The sequence below is a fragment of the Nanorana parkeri genome, unplaced genomic scaffold, assembly GCF_000935625.1.
Source record: "Nanorana parkeri isolate BGI_ZX_2015 unplaced genomic scaffold, ASM93562v1 scaffold567, whole genome shotgun sequence".
In the NCBI taxonomy this organism is placed as follows: Eukaryota; Metazoa; Chordata; class Amphibia; order Anura; family Dicroglossidae; genus Nanorana; species Nanorana parkeri.
Genome location: NW_017306835.1, coordinates 632939 through 654684, shown reverse-complemented (window position 1 = coordinate 654684; position 21746 = coordinate 632939). Strand labels below are relative to the sequence as shown.

Here is a 21746-nt window from a genome sequence, read left to right as displayed (position 1 = left end):
AAGTACTGCACGTCCAAGAGCACACCACCAGAATGCAGTGGCGTGAACTGCCAACACTCGTAACAAGGCAAACTGCCTTGTCTTGCGTTCGGGCTGCACTGCAAAACAAAGCCAACTCAGGCCGAGCGTAGATGGTGTGAATGCAAGTTTTCTTTTAAACTCAAGTCAGAATAAAGCTTTATTTTTGTTTTGGATACAGTGCGAAAAGGTTAAAACCACTGTTGAGCTTTCCATGCTGTCTGGGTTCCCACTATACAAAACTTTCCTCAGTTCCTTTCCAGGAAATTAGGGGAAATCTCACTGCTCAGACTTTGGAATACAGTGAGGGAAAGTTAGAAGTTCTGTCAGGTTTAATCACTTTTTCGTGTTTCCATTGGGATATTAATCTTCATTTTATACATCCTTTCCCAAAGACAAAACACAAAATGAGATGAAATCTCTCCAAAGTGGCAGGCATCACTGGAACATGTCTCAGTTGGAAGATTTTCTAATCATGTTTCGTGACAACTGTAACATTTCTCACTTCATCTTGCGGTGACAATTGTCACCAGGAGAGAATCATCCAAGAAAGCTCCACAGCTCCAACTTACTAACCCCATCCGAAATAAACAAAATAAAAGAATCTTGGCTTGAAATATACTTGAATACACTGTGAAGACCATGACTTATTTGGTTTTTAGCAGTAAAGTTTGAACATTGCCTAAATGCCAATAAGTTACATCATCTTATAAATTGCTACAATTCTTTTTTTTTTTATAGATAATTTGTCATTTTAATTTCTGTTTTAGAACAATCTCCTTTGAGGAGCGCTTACTTATATGTGTTCTCTTTTTTTATGGCAGGCTATGAAAAGCATACTTTAGGTATTTGTTTACATTATCTTTTACAGTAAATGCTTCATGCCAAACAGGAGCTTTGGTTGTACCTATAAGTTCTGCTGGTTTATTAGGTCGCTTGTTAATGTATGTCTCAAAGGATTCTTTCATCACGCTGACAAATTTGTCATTCTTCTGGAAGCAGACATCAATTATCTGGTCCACTTTATCCTTGAAATCCAGTAATTCCTGAACCATGTCTTTGTCTTTTTCTGGATTCACCACTATCGAACTCCCAAAGTTCTGTAACAGGGTGAAAATGAACATACATATGGGAGGAAAATTCAGTGCAGCTTACATTACATATATAAATTAAAAAATATAAATAATAAACTGGAGCCAATCATATAATATTATTTTAAAGTGCATTGCCGCCTATGCAGTCAAATTTGAGAGCCCTCTTCTATATGTATTCCTATTCCCACAGCATACCTCAACATCATTTAAAAAAAAAAAACATTACCTGTTTAGCCGTTTCCTTAAAGTGACACTAAACGCAGGAGTTAACTCTTAAAAATACATTTGAGTATCCTAACTAATAACAGAAATGTAGCTTATTTGTGCATCACTCCTTTGTGATATAAAGTAGTCACCGCTCCAAGCTCACTCCCATGGTGGACTACAATCTCATGTTTAGTTTACTAATTTGTGTTGAGATTGTAGTCCATCACAGGAGTGAGCTTGGAGCGGTGGCTTCTTTACAACACACACAGGGACCATGGGGAACAAAAGTAGCCCCCTCCAGAAGGAAGGATAGTGTCAGTATCAATTCAGAGATGATTTGAGGATCTACAGCTGAGTGATACACAAATAAGAAACATTTTTGTTAATACCAGTAGTTAAGGTACTTGAATGCATTTTTAAGATTATCTCCTGAGTTTAGTGTCACTTTAAAGCAGACTTTACATAGGACTCTATAGGCAAGCTTCTACTGCTTTGGATAGATAGCAATGTAAAGATAAGGGGACAGACTGAAGTGCAGACAGTCTTGCAAATCTAGTTTGCAACTGATAATGGAGATCTGCCAGTACAGACAGGGTTGATTATGGCAAACACAATTGCCCAGACTGCTCACAAAAAGGGAGAGCTAGATAGGATTTTTTTAGTCTTGTAGCTTTCAGCAAAAACATATCGAAATAGGTATGCAGCAATTTAAATTTTTTGCTTAAGTTGGGCTATGTGAATTAGAACATGCAAGAAATATAAAATAGGTGTTAACTCAATTTGGCTGCAAAAACTGGAAATACACTTTAAAATCTATCTCCCCTTGCAGAGGGGCTACCTCTGCATTGCAAGGGTTTAACTGCTCATTTATCTCTAGGTGTATTGTGAAGAGGACTTTATTTACCTGATCCCCTCCTCCCCCAGCAGTCAGAGCTCACCTCTCTCACCTATGCTCTGGTTTGTAGGCTGTCCATTGGCATCCTCACATCCTAATGCAAGGCTATGTTCCCTACATTAAAAGTGATGACGTCAGCGGGCCACCAATTGCCAGAGTGGAGGGGGGAAGAGGCTGCAGGCACCAGCTTTGAAACCTGTGAGAGCGGAGATCAGGTAAGTAAAAGACCTTTACACAGGTCCCATGAACAAATAGTTCACCCTTGCCGTGGGGTAGTCCCACTACAAGGGCAGTCCCCTGGACATAGACTTTAGGTACATGAAACAAACAAACAAACAAACAAAAAAAAAGAAGGTTATAATCTGGTTCATTCCAATTTGAAAAACTTTGTTAGAGAACAACCACCACCTTAACTCACCTTATGGATGAGCAGTGTTGTCACCCCAGAACAGGAAGTGTGTAAGGATTACAGAACACCTGTCCCTTTCTTTCTGTCCATCACATAAGGTGATGTGCTCTATAGTCCACAGAGATAGCGGGGAACAATGCTAACTGATAAGAGGGCAGCGCAGGCACAGAACACAGGAAGTGATGACCTTACTAGATTTCGGAATGGATCATCAGCTATTTTTTTGCACAGATATAAACAAAACATGTTTAATGGTATATTTAAAGAAGAACTCCAGGAAAAAGGATTAACCCTTGCAGCGTGACTACGTCAAGAGTTAACTGCTCGTTTTTGTCCAGGTAAAAAAAAACAAAAAAGTTATACTCATCTGTACCGCGGAGCTGCCTTGTTCTTAGACCAGTCCTTCCAGCATCTCTACCGCTCTGCAGCTGTCTGAGGTCCGGTTAATCATCATGTTTTATATACTTTGTATAGACTTGAGGATGCTGAAGAACATACTAGTGCTGCAGCGGAGGAGGAGACAGGCTGAAGGGAGCACTGTAACAGCTGGATGGCTCGAAGCTTCGGTTGAGTATAACTGTTATTTTTTAACAAAAACGAACACTTAACCCTTGCAGTAGAGGGGTAGCTTCACTGCAAGGGTTAATAAAACATTTTCCTGTTGTTCTTCTTTAACAGACCAAAAGGAGCAAGTAAGAGAAGTGCATTGTTTTGGTTTTCACACGAGAACGGAGAGAAATACTGAAGCTACAAAGTTGTCCATCTGAAAATGCAAATTGCTTAGCTATCCCTGACCTCAATGCTTTCCATGTCACAGACCTGAAACAAGTGTGCAGCAAGTAACGTCAGAACATCTGATGTACTTGCGACTCCGGGTCACCTCAGGTAGCGGATCACCACAACAGCCAGGCAAGTAACATTTTCAGTAGAAGAAGTCAATAATGAGAGGTGCTTATCACGCTCAGTCCAGTTTTCCTTTTTTTTTTTTTTTTTACAGTTGTACAGATTATAAAATAGTTACTGCATACTTTAATATACTCCCCCCAGTGTTGCAGCAGGATTGACTGACCACCTCTGACCCGACTGTAAAGCTGATACATAAGTGTCAGGTCAGGAACTCTGTTCTCATCCAGCATGTTCTTCAAACCTGTGTTGGTACAAAACCACAAAGAACTATTAAAACACACAAATCAGATTTTCTTTAATCAAAGTCTGTAGATGGTACTAATCATACAAAAATAAAACATGATGGCAGATGGCAAGATTTGTTTTTTAGGTCTCTGCCTCCCTACTCCTGTGTCCATATAACAGTATGAGATAACAGAGCCTCACAACGGTTTACATTTCTATTATCTGCAGGGATCTGTCTGATACTGTAACTTAAACCTAGGAGATAGAAAACAGGGCGAGTTGTGAGCATGAGGTTGGGCTGTTGGGTAATTGTAATTGGTTTTCTTCCATGGCTTAATACACGTATACTGGATACTAAATGAGCCATAAGCACCAACTATTTTACAGCAAGCAAGTACAGTAGGTATTTACAGTGCACACGCATTGCTACATGTTTCTACAGCTGTTCCTAGACATACAGAAGGGAATTTATCAAAAAACTGGAGCAGACGAAATCCGGAGCAGCTGTGCACGGCAACCAATCAGCTTCTCTCTTTCATTTTCAAATCTTAAATGAACAAACTGAAGAGAGAAGCTGATTGGTTACTATGGGCAACTGCTCCAGTTTTAATAAATTCCCCCCACAGTATACAGCAGGTCAGTAAGTGGAAAATTCCTTTCAAAATTTAATATTCAAGCACAGCATTTACAACTGGTGAATCAGACATCTTTTTTAGACTTCTTGATGTTGAATTCTTACTTATTTCACCAAAGAATGATTTAGCGGAATTAAAAAAAATGTCTAGGTAAAAATCAGAAATTCCCTGTTTGGCTAACCGGGTGTTGTTACTAGGGATGCACCGATATATCGTCCGAAAGTGCCATTTTCCTGCCGACACATGGCGCATCCCTACAGGGCGCTGCTCTGTGTCCCAGGGGGAGGAGAGAGACTGTGATAGCCGGCCAAGCGCTGGAGGAGGAGATCGCTGTGACCGGCCAGCGTCTCCTCCCACACCACTCAGCCTCCTATCACAGTCCGACAGAGTGGTGTGTGGACAGAGACAGGACGCGCTGTCACAGGAGGCTGAGCTCTCCTCCCCGCACCGCTCGCTCAGCCTCCTGTGACAGCGTGTCAGAGAGGAGAGCACCAACGCTCAGTGATCGCTGAGTGTTTGTACATAATTGAGGACATGGTATGTTAACTATATCCTCAATTATGAATGAATAAGAGTGATCTACATCTCCTCCTGTTCATTCATAGTTGTAGTTATAGCAAACAATGTCCTCATGTTATCAATGAACAGGAACACTAATAGAGGATTCCTGTTCATTGATAACAGGGGAATACAGAAAAAGGAGTACTTTTTCGGTATCGGTTTCGGCTTGACAATTTTTTTTATTTCGGTTTCGTTGCGGTTTTAACATTTCCATTTCAGTGCACCTCTAGTTGTTACCTATAGATCAGGGGTAGCCAAACTTCAGCTCTCTAGCCATGGTGAAACTTCAAATCCCATCATGCCTGTGGAAGTCACACCCGTGGTTGTCAGCCTTGCAATGTCTGATGAGACACAACAGCCAGAGGGCCCAAGTTTGGATACCCCTGCTACAGACCATTTGATCCCAAAGTATTAGGTTGCAGCCCCGAAAAAAAGTATTTATAATGCAACTGAGCAATATTAGCATGTACTAGTGAAACAGCTTACCAGACATTGACAAGAACCAAGAAAACTGGGATGATGATGCAAACATTTAAACTGCTTACCTTTCTGCAAGATGGCAGCCAAGTGCTCTCCCAGTAATTGTTTCTCTACACAAGTTATCAGAGGTTTACTGATTGAGAAAGAAGAAAGCACTGCTCAGTTCTTATGACATATGATAAAATCATCCCTAGCAAACACCATCAAACAATGTATACCAGCATAATGCATACCTATATGTGTTTATTGATTCTGCGCTGGATAGGTGAAATAAGAGTGCTCTGTCTAAAACTAAACTAAGTGATTAAATAAGAAGGCTGCGGCAATAAGGACCAACAAAGGTCAAATCGTATATGTTTTCAATATATGCAGCGCCAACAAAAAATGGTGGATAAATTGAGTGAATGTGGTTAAAACAATATACCGCAAACAATATACAATAAATGATGTACTGAAATCGTGTTAATCCGTGAATCAATCAAACTTAATAAAAATGTGGAAATGTACAACAAATGCATATCAAATAAATTGAAAAGGTTTTTTAAGACAAGTGCTGTGTACTTCTTTTTTCAAACACCATGGGTGCAATAAGGTGTTCCAAGTGTGGAAAGTTTATAAATAAAAAAAAAAAAAAAGAGTTGATAAATTCAAAGAAACAGAAAAATGTTCCGTGATAATTGTTGGGGATGCGGGCTAATGCCGTACGTCTCCCCTCGGGGTGTGTACTCACCACAATGTAGTGGCTGTAGTAAGCAGCCTGAAACGCTTTGAAGGAAACAGATTTTCCCAGAGCCATGACATCCTCGTGGTAACTCTCAACAGTCCCCAGCCAGCAGACTGTTTGTCTCCAAAATCAAATAAGAAAAGAGCCTCTCATTGCGTAGCAATTTCAAAAAGGATTTTATTTGAATCAAGTAAAAGCAGGACAACGAAATCCCCAAAAAAATATTCCGATCGGCAGACAGGATACTCTGCAAACTCCTGTGTCTGGTGTAGCATAAAGATAGGCCCGCCCCTACGCGTTTCGTCTTACTGACGTCCTCAGGGGTTTAGCAGGTCTGCTCTTTTTTTGAATTTATAAACTTTCCACACTTGGAACACCTTATTGCACCCATGGTGTTTGAAAAAAGAAGTACACAGCACTTGTCTTAAAAAACTTTTTCAATTTATTTGATATGTATAAATGTACATTTGTTGTATATTTCCACATTTTTATTAAGTTTGATTGATTCACGGATTAACAAGATTTCAGTACATCATTTATTGTATATTGTTTGCGGTATATTGTTTTAACCACATTCACTCAATTTATCCACCATTTTTTGTTGGCGCTGCATATATTGAAAACATAGTGCATACCTAGTTCACACACGCATATAACATTTTTTGCTTCTTTACAAAAATACCAAATACTGAATACCCAAATAAATGTCACCAATAGATATAAAATATGCCACACTGTGGCTAAAAGTCTGTAGTTGGTATCTAATTCTGCCAAGCATGCCCAAATGCCAAAACAACTGGTCTAAATATATGCAATGAGCTGAAGATCATCAGCAGACTGTGAGAGGTGTGGTAGCTTACATGTTGTGACATTAAATGTTGTGACATTAAAGACACAGCTGACTGTAAGCTTCTATTACTTATCCTGGCTGCCCTGTAACACTGACGCTGGATGTTCTTCTGCATCCAGCTCAGTATGAATGTTAGCCTTAGTGTCTGAAAATCTGCATTTTGCTACAATCTCATCAGTGAGCCAGAAAAAATAAAACCATCTGACTGAGGGAAAAACACTAGCAAAATGAAATAAGGATGTCCCAAGAAAAAAAAAACAATAGTATGCTGAAAAGGTCTTCTTCTACGACACTTTATTAAATATCTTTCTTTTTTTAAAGAATATATTTATTTTGAAGATTTTCGTACATGTCAGTAAACAAGACAATACAGAAGAACATGAAAGACCTGGAGCATATACATCAAGTGCAATAAAGACCTAAACGTCACGGCCACTCCCAAGGCACTCCAGCACTACAGTGTTAAGGCACAACAACATCATACAACCTTCGTATGGTACAGCCACAGTTCCCGGGGTACTCTACAATGCGTCTCTTCACTGAGGTGTCCAATTATAGCGTCACCAGACTGGTAAAGCCCTCAGTAGTGCAGAAATGCAACCAGACACTCCAAGTAGCAGTAAACTTGGCATCTCGGTGGTACAGAGCTGCAGTGAGCTCCTCCATCCGGCATATATTATGCATTTCAAGAACCCACTCACGGGTAGTAGGGAGAGTACTCGACTTCCAGTGACGCGGTATAACCGCCTTAGCCGCCATCACGAAAAATCTGAGGAGACCCTTCTTAGCCGATAAGACCGAACCTGGCAGCACGGACAGAAGGGCCACCTGTGGAGACCTGTCCACCTTGGTGTGAAAGATCCGATCATAGGTATCGAAAATAGTTTCCCAAAACCAGGTCAGCAGAGGGCAGGACCACCAGATGTGCAACATCGTCCCTGGATGTGACAGACACCGCCAGTATAGTGCGGAGGTAGATGGATACATGGCCTGGAGTCTAGTAGGACAGTAGTACCATCTCGACAGGACCTTATAATTTCTCTCTTGATATCTGCTCGCTACGGACATGGTGTTTGTCAAGGCAAAGGATTTAGAGATGTCCTCAACCGTGAGGTTGCATCCTATATCTCTCTCCCAGTCCCTCACAAAAGGAGGGGGTAGGCGAGGCGCGCTCTGACAGCAAAAACCCGTATATAGTAGAAATCATGCGTGCTGGGGGGTCTCTGGAGACACATAATTTCTCAAAGGTAGAAAGCTCCCTCGTTGGGCAACCTCTCGCAGCCAGCCCGGTAAGGAAATCGCGCAATTGAAAATACGCCAGCCAGCTACCCGGCATCACAGCCTCCCTCTTCAGCAACATTAAATATCTTTCTAAGCAATGATGCAGTAGAGTTTACCTACAAAAATAAATAAATCAGCATTAAACTATTTGTACTTCTCATGCTACTTGTAATTACTTACTGTGTCCCATGATCCAAGTATGTGATTACTCGGTCCGACTCTTCTTCCAAGCGCCTGTTCACATGATGGAGATACTCCGGGACCTATACAAAAGCGAGGTCATTATTAATTTACTGTACAGGGAGATCTCTGCAGATTTTTAATGCATGTACAAACTGCTTTTTTTTTTATTTATATGGCCCAGTTTAAAATAATGCACATCATGCATTAAAGAAAGAGGAAGCATTGTAAGAATGAGCAATACTTTCATCACCTGCACCCCACTGTTCCCCTCTTTACACAATACAAGCTCAAAATGACCTTACTCGCATGTCTCCCCCTTTACAAGAATGAAGGACATGGAGACACCCAATCATGGGAAAGATCAGCAAGGTTGTCGTGTTCTGAGGTAATGCAGTTCCTTTAGCATGGGAATTGCTCATCTCCTCCCTTGCTCACCTCTAAAAAGCCCAATCCTCGCTCAAATGTCACATCTGGGAACTGTATAGAGGCAGGATTAAGCCATTTATTGCTAGCCTTGAACCACAACCCCCGGTGGGAATACAGTTCAATTATGCTGAGTAGTTATATTTGGGGCTCAGTCACACTGTGTATGGTAAACACGTGTTAATTTGCGCAGATCAACGCAGGCTCACAGCAAGGACACATAGAAAACAACTGTTTTCGAAGTGCCCTGTTCACACCACCATATAGCATTGAGGTGGGTGCATTATTTTCACACTGTATCACACTTATATCAGCATAGCAAGTTTATTTTTTTTTCTGATTTTGTTAATTTAATTCTAACTTGCTGTATTGAAAATAATTCGTTAATGGAAGATTAATTTACTTACAGGGCATACAGTTGTGTGAAAAAGCGTTGGCCCCCTTCCTGATTTTTCATTGTTTTGCACGTTTGTCACACTTTAATGTTTCAGATCATCAAACAAATTTAGATATTAGTCAAAGATAACACAAGTAAACACAACATGCAGTTTGTAAAGGAAGGTTTTTATTATTAAAGTAAACAAAACCCAAACCCACATGGCCCTGTGTGAAAAAGTGTTTGCCCCCGTTAAGACATAAACTTAACTCCGGTTTATCACACCTGAGTTCAATTTCTCTAGCCAAACCCAGACCTGATTATTGCCACACCTGTTTACAATCAAGAAATCACTTAAATAAGACTTGACTGACAAAGTGAAGTAGACCAAAAGATCCTCAAAAGCTACACATCATGCCGAGATCCAAAGAAATCCAGGAACAAATGAGAAAGAAAGTAATTGAGAACTATCAGTCTGGAAATTGTTATAAAGCCATTTCTAAAGCTTTGAGACTCCAGCAAACCACAGTGAGAGCCATTATCCATAAATGGCGAAAACATGGAACAGTGGTGAACCTTCCCAGGAGTGGGCAGCCAACCAAAATTACCCCAAGAGCGCAGCGACGACTCATCCAAGAGGTCACAAAAGACCCCACAACAACATCTAAAGAACTGCAGGTCTCACTTGCCTCAGTTCAGGTCAGTGTTCATGACTCCACCATAAGAAAGAGACTGGGCAAAAATGGCCTGCATGGCAGAGTTCCAAGACGTAATCCGCTGCTGAGCAAAAAGAACACAAAAGCTTGTCTCCGTTATGCCAGAAAACATCTTGATGATCCCCAAGACTTTTGGGAAAATACTCCGTGGAGTGACGAGACAAAAGTTGAACTTTTTGAAAGGTGTGTGTCCTTTTTGAAAGGTGTAAGAGTAACACCGCATTTCAGAAAAAGAACATCATACCAACATTAAAATATGGTGGTAGTAGTGCGATGGTCTGGGGCTGTTTTGCTGCTTCAGGACCTGGAAGACTTGCTGTCATAAATGAAACCATGAATTCTGCTGTCTACCAAAAAATCCTGAAGGATAATGTGCGGCCATCTGTTCGTGACCTCAAGCTGAAGCGAACTTAGATTCTGCAGCAGGACAATGATCCAAAACACACCAGCAAGTCCGCCTCTGAATGGCTGAAAAAAAGTCCTGACCTAAATCCTATTTAGGTGCTGTGGCATGGCCTTAAAAAGGCGGTTCATGCTCGAAAACCTTCCAATGTGGCTGAATTACAACAATTCTGCAAAGATGAGTGGACCAAAATTCCTGCACAGCGCTGTAACAGACTCATTGCAAGTTATCGCAAACGCTTGATTGCAGTTCTTGCTGCTAAGTGTGGCCCAACCAGTTATTAGCTTTAGGGTGCAAACACTTTTTCACACAGGGCCATGTGGGTTTGGATTTTGTTTTTCCTTAATAATAAAAACCTTCCTTTAAAAACTGCATGGTGTGTTTACTTGTGTTATCTTTGACTAATATTTAAATTTGTTTGATGATCTGAAACATTAAAGTGTGACAAACGTGCAAAACAATGAAAAATCAGGAAGGGGGCCAACACTTTTTCACACAACTGTAAGTAAAAACAAACATCTACACAAGGAATGCAAATACACTAGAAAGAATGTATTTAAATTATGGGAAATCTACATAACATGCACATTCCCTGGAATGCACCCATGATGTCAGCTGAGAACCTCCTATACAATATTACATTGCCTTGGCGTGTTATTTTACACTGACTGTTTAAAAAAAATATCTCCAACTATAACAAGGACATTTAAAATTAAAATACCAGATGTATATGAAACAATATCTATTAACATTTGCATGTAAAATGTTTATAAACTTCGTAAAAGATAAATAGTTATGAGTTCCATTTACTGAGCTGAAGTAAGAAGGGAAAGTAAAAATCAAGCAGCCCATAAAATCTAGAAGTGTACCCACCTCGCTTTCTTGCATTAGTCTTTGCCCTTCAGCTGCATACAGGCAATTTGTGTCTTCGAGGAATCTTGCCTCAAATGAATCTTTGTACATCTAATTGAACCAAAGCAAATGAGTGTAGATTATTACATTTTTGCCTTATAAAAGAAGAAAACAGAAAATATTAATAAACAATGATGATAAACAACTGCATTAGACCAGAAAACGTAAACTAAACTGCCATGATTCAAGCATAGTTAAAAAAAAAAAAAAAAGGAATTTTGTAAAATAAAATCCTTTTCTTGAAGGCATTGGACGGACAGTAAGTCTTTACCCTTACGGAACAAGAAGCAGGGTTCCCTTTATGGGGACTATCAGGAATGACAACGATAGTCTTACCTACGGAAGCAGTAGCTGTGAGGTAGACAGGGATAGCACAAACTACATCCAGGCAATGGAGGGAGATCTCGTTCTGATGAACAGGGAGTCAGACAGAGGGACGGAAGAACGATATCCAGGTTGAGGCAAAAGACCGAAACTAAGGTAGGGAAGACCTAAAACCACCTTATCCTTATGCAAGACCAGAAAGGGTTCTTTACAGGATAAGGCTGCCAGTGATGGCAACAAGGAACCCAACCTTGAGGGAGTGAGCAAAAAAGGGGAATATCTCTAGTAGGTTCAAAACGTGTTTTTTGAAGTGTGGACCGAAGCAGCTGCTTTTTGCCTTGCCAGCTCCACAGCCCAATATTTTAACCAAAGAGTTCTCCCTATGATCACTGACGGGAAACATATGGGAAAGGAGGTGGGAGACCTCTAACAACCTATCCACGCAGTAGTTTAGGCTGCTTACTCATGGCCTTACCCAGTCAGCCAGAGTTTGAGAGACAAGTGTCACAGACAAAACAGATTGCAAGTCATGGCCTGCCAAGGAGAACAAGGTTTCAGAAACGGCCTCCAAAGCACTTTTAAACAAAGTCCTCTTGAACAGGAACAGAGGTGCCAGCCAGTTGGGAGGAGTGAACAGCTTGGTAGGAGCCTAGACTTGGGACAACACAAGTAAAAGCTGTAAGCTGTGTTAACCTCTTCTGTGGTGGAAACCAGCAGGAAACAGGGAATTTTAAAAAGGCACACAGTGACCTAGGTCAATGAGGTAGCTTATGGTAGTCAGCCCAATCGGCATATTCACAAACTGAGTCTTCAGAGAAAGGGCAGGGGGTGAGGTAATGGCAGTGGATTTGGAGCTGCTCCATGCCTAACTATTAACAGAACCAGGGAGTGTGGAAACTGCACTGCATGGCAACCAGTGCCCTAAGGTAACTTTCAGGCTAGCCCCACAACATTCCAGTCTAGCAGGGTGCGGAAGAAGCAGTCCAAAAGCCAGGATGAGGATGGCTGCGCCAGATAGCCACAAAAGAAAAGACAAGCTCTGGCAGGGATGTAAATAACAGCCTGGATTGAAGACGAAAAATTTTGAAGCGTAAGAAAAAATGATGCTATACGTTAATTTTCCACACAGCACACCTGAAGAGAAGACATCATCCTCCTACGACAACAGCAAAAAAAAAAATTGAGTCATGCTGGTAATAGGAGGGGTTATCCTGGGCAGGCCTACAGTTTTTTTGTTTACCAGTGTACAGTCCTCCTGTAGGCTGCAGTATAACCCAAAGGTGAAAGACTACCTGTGCTCCTCAATGGTAGTCTAATGGGAACAAGTTGACACTTAAGCAGGTCTGATTATTAAACTAGTAAATTCTAAAACCTTTTTTCAATAATGAATCCAGGTCGAAATAATATGCATTGCCCAGCAAAGTATTTTACATTTTATTGTCATCATGTTTCATAGCAGCTGGCTCTAACTCTCTCAGCTCTTTTTTTCTTGTACTTTTCTGTCCAGTATAAGAGCACAAGGGAAAGTGCACAGCAGCTGTCTACCTACTAGCCTGGAAAAGGGAAGGAGGGACAAAGGAAAAAGGAGAAGAAGGGGATTGTCTTGCCTTGTTGTGCCTGTGTGTTTGGGGAGACATACACAGATTACTTGCACACATAAGGTTGTCCTCATAAGACAGAATATCAGGGCTAGTGCTCAGGGGACCAGTTGATTCTGAAGAAAGCTAAAACTTTGAAATATCAAAGAGCAACATCCACTGTAAGTAAGTCAATCTGGGGTTTTTCGCCGTTTTACGGATGCACGCAATTTGTAACCTGGGCATGTTGGGTATCGTTTTACTCGTTGTAACCTCATCTTTTATATTTCATTAGAAAAATGGGTATTTTGTTGTGTTTTGGGGCATTTAATTAAATTTTTCACTAAATATTGGGGTTTAATAAGGAGTTGCGCTAATATTGCGCAACATAAAAATTTGCAACTACCACCATTTTATTCTATAGGGTCTTGGCATTCAGAAAATATATAATGTTGGGGGGTTTTAAGTAATTTTCAGGCCTAAAATGTGGAATATAACATGGGTACAAAAAAATGAAAAAAGGGCATCAGTCATGAAGGGGTTAAGTTCTATCCAGTCTGCAAAACTACATTCCCTGAAGTTGACAGAAACCACTAGAAGGCTTTACATGCAAACATCAGTCTGAGGAAACTTGCATCTTTGGGCAACTCCTTAAAACTTTAACAGGCTTTTCAGATAGACTTTAAAACAAATTGTATACATGTCTCTTCATTGGGGTTGTTAGGCTAGCATAAAAAGGTCTGCTTACTCACTTGTAAATCAGACAGCATTCCAAGTAAACTTCGCAACAAGCTACGGTCCACAGCTTCTCCAGAACGTTCCCTCTCAATGAGGAGGAGGATGCCATCAATCGTCTTTGTCTGAACTAGTTTGTCACTTATAACATGACACCGGAAAAGCTCCAAGCCCATATCCCTGAACAAACACACAAAAAAAGCAGTATTTATAAATGTACTACACCTGTATTTTAAATGTATTGTAAAATTAAATCAGCTCTTTAATCCACACAACTATCATTGTGTATACTGTCAAAGTTCTAAGATATGATGGGTCAAAAGTTGGATCATGATGCTGAAGGATTAGGTGGTTTGGTGCCTTGAGCGGATGAGGTCAAAAAGAAAACCTATAAGACCAAATAGGCCTTTAATGGTATCCTGTTTGTGGGACCCTGGGCAGAAGGCACACTGAATAATATAGGTTTTAATGCAAGGGAATGTAGTTCCAATATCAATCCTCAATGCAACTGAAGCCCCTGTTTGCTTTACATAAGATTACAAAGGGTTGGGGAGACCTATTCAAAATACTGATATTTGATATACTGATCCTGTAATTCTTCTGTGATCTCTATATAACCCCAATGGTCACTGGTAGGACCATTGGGGGTATATTGTTGCTTTGAGTTGTTCCAAAAGGCAGAAAGATTCTTTGTGGTCACAGTAGAAATAATGATAATAATACTTTTAGACCTCCTCCTCCTGAGGAAGCCGGCTGAATTCCTGCAAAACACGTGGGGAACTGTAAACAAGTGATAGAGTATAAAGCAACTAATCACGTCTAGTGTAAAGTGATGTACTGTGGGATTTCTAAAGAGATCTGTGACATACTCGTATTAGAATTGTACCTTGTATACACCACTTTCTTGTTTTGTAGAAGAAATTGTATCACGCATTCATGAGATTTTTCACATTTCACTTACTCAAAGATATAGTATAAATTAAAGCCGATATCCAGGGTTTTCAAAAGTTAACCCTTGAGGTGGGGCTACCCCCGCACTGCAAGGGTTAACTGCTTGTTTTGTTCTAAAGAATGGAACAAAGAAGATCCTCAATCCTGTGGCGGCGAGTGCTCACTTCTTTCCCCCTCCGCTGTGGAATGGCCCTTGGCATCCTCACATCTAAAGGTGGCCATACACTATACAACCATCGCAAGACCTTAGTCTTGCGATGGTTGTACAGGGATTAAAAAAAACGTACGATCTGCCTATCTTGGACAGGCAGATCACACTCTCGATCATCGCAAGCCCGCCCCCGAGGGGCGGGCTTCCGATGACCGCAATGCTGAACGGGCAGTGTGCGCGTGCGTACACCGGCCCGTTCTGCATTTGTCTTCCGAGCACCGTTCTAACCAGCCGAGAATCGTACGATTCCCGGCTGGTTTTCGAACATGCTGGTTCGACGGAAGACGTGCGACCGTACAGTAGAAACGGTCGCACGTCTCCGTTCACACTGCTCGATTCTCGTATGATCGCGGGATTTCCCGCGATTCTCGGACGAGAATCGAGCAGTGTATGGGCACCTTAAGGCAAGTGAATAGACCTTGCATAGACGTGAAGACATCAGCGGGGTTTAAACCATCGGAGCCCAGAGGAGAAGAAACTGTAGGGACTGATCTAGCAGCCACGCGGGATCGAGGATCAGGTAAGTATATTTACTTGATTAGCACCCCTAGACCAAAATGAGCAGTTAGCCCTTGCAGTGGGGGGTAAGCCCCACTGCAAGGGTTAACTTTTGAAAATCCTGGAGTGTTTTTCCCCATAGTTCTCTTTAGGGTCATGGGAGGACATATACTAACCTCCTCCCGTGACCCAAAGCTCAATTTATGGTGGGCCATTGCCCGCAATATACTGAGCGCGCCGCAGCCAGGACGGATTCCGATAATACTGTCTGGATCCACCCAGCTGCGTGAGTGACAGCGGACTCTGCCTATCTAGAGACCAAGCCTGCCCCCTCGCCCCTTCCTCCACTCAGCGCTGGGTCACGGCTCTCTGTAGGGAGATGATCGGAAAGTGAGCGAGCGACAGTATGTGTTCACTCACTTCCCGATCAATAGTGCTGACCTGTGACAGCTTGATTGTCACACGTCAGCTCTAACGAAGAGGATGAGGGAAATCACTCACCTCATAGTTCTCCATTAATATGGTGGTGTTAATATATTATGTTCTTATTTGGTACCATTAAAGTTCTAATTTGAGGTCACGGGTTTTTGCTATGTAGTTCTAGGGAGCTAGGTACCAGGGAGTTTACATTTTTATATTTCTAGGATGAAGCCAAAATGGTATTTTAGCTTTATGTGTAAAGCTGGCCATACACCTATAGATTTTCTGCAGATTTGCTATGGTCAGATGGAAAAAAACAGATTCCTCCATCTACGCTAAACTGTGTGGATGGAGGAATCTCCCACTGGGCCAAGCTTCAGTATCTTGATAGAGATATCTCCATCCACACAGTTTAGCGTAGATGGAGGAATCTGTTGCACATTTTCCATCTGTCCATAGAAAATCTATATGTGTATGGCCAGCTTAAGACTCCGTAATTCTGCCTCTGTTGACTCACTTACCATAAGGAGAGAAGCATGGAATTTTGAAGGACATACGTTCGATCCAAGAATAAGAAAATGCTCCGAATCATGATCTGAAGAAACAGACAAACTTACATTCCATTCCACAAATGAATTACTACAACAAATGTAATTAGGAATGAATCCATGTAACAAAATTACACTTTAGGTGTAATCTTCAAAATATATATTTCCCACCAAAACAAACACTAGTGTCCACCCAAACTTAACAGCATCAAAAACACTGCTACGTATCCATTAACGATGTAACTGGTTGTAAAATGTCCACGTGCTTTATATTCTAGCATTCAAAAAAAACATATGCAACTAGAAGTGACAGTACGTAAATATGTTATGGGCTCAATTTTAAACTAATGTTTTATATTTGGATTTTTTTTCTCTATATAGAATCCTTAAATGATTGCTAAAATAACAAAATTATACTCACCCGAAGCCCTGAGCCAGCCAGCTGTCACAGCGCTCCCTCCCCCTCCCTGCAGCATTGGAATCCTCCTCAGCGTCCTCACGTCTATACACGGTGATAATTTAGGGACCCTAGAACACTGCAGAGGAGGGGGAAGAGACGTTGCAAGGACCGGTCGAAGAACAAGCCGTATCAGAGCTTCGGGTGAGTCTAACTTTTTTTTAACCTAGACACAAACAAGTACTTAACCCTTGCAGTGCGGGTGTAGCCCCAATGCAAGGGTTAATATTACAAATCCCTGGAATTTTTCTTTAAATTCTACTTAAGCAAATATTCATAATATATATTTGAAGTACTTACCATTTGTCTACAATGATCTTTCCAGCACAAGTTAACCTTTTTTAAAAATAAAAAGCTATCAAGAGATTCTGTGCAACATTACATGGATTAAGGAAATTTCACACAATAGAAATATTACTCTTATATACATACCAAAAACAGAAGAGCTTTTGACTATTGCAAATTAAACATTTATACAGCAAGAAAGAGAGTTTAATTAAGTTTTTTTATTAAAATTAAATGTAACTTATAGATTTCTCAAAATTTCCTTATACGACCCTATTGCAATCCCTTTCACAGCTGCATTCACAATGTAGGGTGAGCAACATGAATCATTTAGGGTTTTAGTACCTTACAAAGTGCTGTCAGTCCAGCATTGTGAACATGCTTACGGGAGGGGAAAGGGACTAAGGCCCCGTTCACATTGAGCGGTTCGCAAATCGCGCGTTTGTCGCGCAATATCGCGCAAATGCTTGCATTGAGCAAGCTTGAATCGTGGCTAAATCCGCTCCAAAAAGGGTCCTGCTGTAGCGACGCACGACAGCAGGACCCTTTGCCCCATTGAAAAGCATTGGAGAGCGATATCGCGCGGTAAATTGCCGCGATATCGCGGGAATTACCGCGCGATAAATCGCTCAATGTGAACGGGGCCTAAGGGCTTTTGCTGCGGCTTCTTTGTTGTCCCATCTACACAGTCAGGGCCGGATTTACTCTCCCTGCCGCCCCAAGGCCAGGTTCTGCGATGCGACCCCCCCCCCTTCCCATCAATGGAGAATGGCAACCAGACGGCAGGGCGGTGGGGTTAGTGTCCATTTTGTTTTACTGTTTCTTTATTTTTTTAACTTTTTTATTTAATTATTTCATATTATTTTTTAACTTTTATTTACATTTTTTTTAATCAATTAAAATATTTTTTTCCACCTAACTTTATTGCTATCACAGAGGAGAAAACAATCCCCTATGTGATAGCAATTAGAGGTGACAGGTTCTCTTTATTGACCCTGTCACCTCCAATACAGGAGCTCCAGCACAGTACTGTGCTGGAACTCCTGTGACAGGTGAGAGAGGAAGAGCACAGCACTACCCTCTCACTGTCTACACGGAGCGGCAGGGTTACTTTTAACCCTGCTGCTCTGCTCACTGCATCGGCTGTCAGTGAGGAGAGACTCGGCGGCGGAGGACGGAACCAGAGGAGAGAGGTAAGTGCAGGGGGGAGGGGAGGAGGCTGCACACTGTTTACATGGGATCTCGGCGACATCGACGATTTCACATGTAAACAAAAAATCGGCTGCCTCACTCTACATTCAGTCCTGCTTGTGCAAAGCAGGACTGAATGTAGAGAGGGCAACTTCCCCACGAGGACACCGCTGCCGCCCCTCTGCGCCCTGCCAACCCGAGGCCGGGCATCGGTGGCCTTGTGGGGAATCCGGGCCTGTACACAGTACTGTTTAACTGCATGGGAGATCAACTACCTCTCAATGCTTTCTGACAGGTGTATGCATCACTAGACCAACCTGAATAGAAGTACAAATCAGGCAAACCAGTGTTCATAAATTAGCTTTAGTTCTGTATTTACCGTTTGGAAAACGTCTAGCTTGAAAAGAAGACATATTTACTGTATATTTAAAAAAATAACAAATTACCGGAAACATCCTTTCGAGTTATGGTGGTTCATGCATTCTTCTTGGTCTGGACCAGTGGTTCTCAGCCTGTGTAACCTCAGGGCCCACATTTGTCCTTGGTCACTAAGTTGCACCACACTGAAAAACGCACTTTCTGGTGCAGGTGATCGAACTGCGGGCGGTGGGTGCGTTTGGGGATGCCATTTAATTAAATGGCAACGCAACGTACCTCCCACACTAGAACGTGCGATTACGTGGTACAGTGAGTTAATCCCACGGGACTAGTGTGAACGGGCCCTCAAAAACACTGACAGACACACACAACCACATTCTCACACACATACAAACTCTAAAACAATTTTTTTTTTAATTTAAAGATCCACCTAGTCTCCCTACCTTAGGAGAACTGGAGTGCATCCTCAGCCGGGGGTCCAGTGTGAGCTGCTGTGCTGTGACCTAGCTCCATCCATATGTGCATTGCTTATAGAGCTCCCACGCGTGCCCTGTAGAGATGTCGGGAGCCAGAAGGTAACATCACTCCGATCCAGGCATCTCTGCAGGGCACGCAAGGGAGCTGTAAGCAATACATGTACTGAAGGAGCTCCCTCGCAGCCATACTCCCAGCCCACCCCCACCTCAAGCTAACACCCTGCACCACGCAGCATATTTTGAATGGCTGCTTGGTGCAAGAACTGATAGTGCTGCAGTAGGGGGAGACTGAGGAGCTTCTCACCTAGCATAAAGGGAAGGCACGCGGTGACCCACTGAACACGGAGTTGCAACCCACTTTTGGGTCACGAACAACCAGTTGAGAACAATGGGTTTAGACTACCTTGTCTAACTAGACAGATAAAAGTCACCTACATACAGAATAATTACATATAAAACTCCAGTAAAGGGAATAGATGCCAGATGTAACATTTTGCATACATGGACATATGTTGATCCTCATTAAAAAATAACCTAACAGGATGAAAGAAAAGAACTTGCTTCTCCAGGTAGTGGAAACAATCGGAAGCATTGACAAATTCAAAAAACCTTTAGATGTCTTCCTTGATGAGCACAACATACAGAGCTATGTATACTCTTAGAAGAGATAATTGAATCTGACACACACACACACACGTTGGAATGGATGGATCTGAGTCTTTTTTCCAACTTAATCTCCTATGTAACTATAATAATGTCCCCAAGCGCACGTTGAATCACTGTCCAGTCATACAGGGCCCTCTTGCAGTAAGACTAAAGCTGGCCATACACCTTACAATTATCTGCAGATTTTCTATGGTCAGATGGGAAAGGTGCAAAAGATTCCTCCATCTACACTTAACTGTGTGGATGGAGTAATCTCCACCTGGCCCAATCTGTTGCACTTTTTCCAGCTGACCACAGAAAATCTGCAGATAATTGTAAGGTGTATGGGCACCTTAAGATCCTGGATCAGAGTGTTAATTAGCAGCTGCCTCTGTCCGTTTCTACCCATATACATGTGTTCCCAAATTATGACCAGGCTAAAGAGCACAATACTAAGACAGTTGTTTTCTAAACAGATTTTCTTTAGATGCATGTGCATTGCATAAAGGATATTCCCTGAACTGATGGATCTGAGCCTTCATATGCTCCTCACATACTTGGCGCAGCTGTTTGTACAGTGTGTTAGACATTTTGTTGGAACACAAGTTTTCCACAGCCTAGAAATAAAAACACAAGAACCAATTTTACTTGACAACATACCTTATACATTTACTGTTATTGCAGTAGCTCGTTATTTTTTTTATATTGACATTCATAAATATTAAGAAAAACACAGCTTAACCACAATTGTTCAACATTTGGGGAAATTATTTGTATAAATAAAAGTAGGAGGGAAAAATTCCAACTACATACTTTAAAAATAACTAACAGTCTACTTCGCAAACATATCTAATCTGTCCTTGAACTTCCTCACAGTTAAAGCATATCTAAGCCTAAAAGCAAAAATGTAATACTGCACATTGAAGATTAGCAATTCTTACATGTGTTGGCTGCATTAGTTTTTTAAAAGATTTTTTATTTTATTTTCACCTGGTGATATGGCTAGCAAGTCTGTTATTTTTTTAGCTTTCTGGCCAGCAAAAGTGGCAGATAGAGTGTTAGGACAAACCACTGAACACTGACAGGGCTGCTTACAATGGTCAGCTTTTATTCATTTATGTAAAACTTAAATCCCAAAAGGAAAAAAAAAAAGTGTTGCTGTAGCTGTTAAAAAAAAAAAAAAAGCATCGCACTCATTGTTTTTTGTTAGGACTTTATTGAAATCTCACCAATTAACTTTTCATTACGTTCTATGGGCACACCGTAGTGCAATGCAGTTGTACTGGGTCCCATTGCGGTGTGCTTAAAAAAGTGCTGCATGCCATACCGAAATGCAGTGGTGTGAACTGTGCCCAACCGTGACAAAGCAAATTGGCTTGCATTCAGGCTGTGCTGGAAAAACAAAAAGGCCAGCACAGCCCAAAAAATATAGTGTGAATGAGCCCTTAATTTGTTAGTCAACTCTATCTATATCTGCTAGTGCATCCAACACTATTCTCGCCACAGGTTTAAGGTGCCCATACACCTTACGACCATCGCAAGACTTTTGTCTTGCGATGGTCGTATGCCTCTTGAAAGCCCGTACGATCTGCCCACCTTGGACGGGCAGATCGTACGTGCGATCATTGAAAGCCCGCCCCGCTGAGGGGCGGGCTTCCGATGACGGCAATGCAGAACGGGCAGTGTGCGCGTGCGCACACCGGCCCGTTCCGCAGCTATCGGGCGAGCAGGCTAGAAACCCGCCGAGAATCG

The 21746-nt window shown here is 41.7% G+C and overlaps 1 protein-coding gene across 1 annotated transcript in view; it reads right to left on the bottom strand.

The window, feature by feature from the left end:
- The window catches only part of CUL4A (cullin 4A), a 63419-nt gene that overhangs the window by 29128 nt on the left and 12545 nt on the right, over window positions 1-21746 (bottom strand). The window contains exons 4-12 of the mRNA XM_018562254.1: window positions 20508-20611; window positions 17320-17389; window positions 16536-16609; window positions 13952-14114; window positions 11260-11349; window positions 8466-8548; window positions 5496-5563; window positions 3652-3770; window positions 926-1118 (exon numbers count right to left, since the gene is read on the bottom strand). Of these exons, the coding sequence (XP_018417756.1) occupies window positions 926-1118; window positions 3652-3770; window positions 5496-5563; window positions 8466-8548; window positions 11260-11349; window positions 13952-14114; window positions 16536-16609; window positions 17320-17389; window positions 20508-20611 (964 nt within the window). The remainder of the gene's footprint in view (window positions 1-925; window positions 1119-3651; window positions 3771-5495; window positions 5564-8465; window positions 8549-11259; window positions 11350-13951; window positions 14115-16535; window positions 16610-17319; window positions 17390-20507; window positions 20612-21746) is intronic.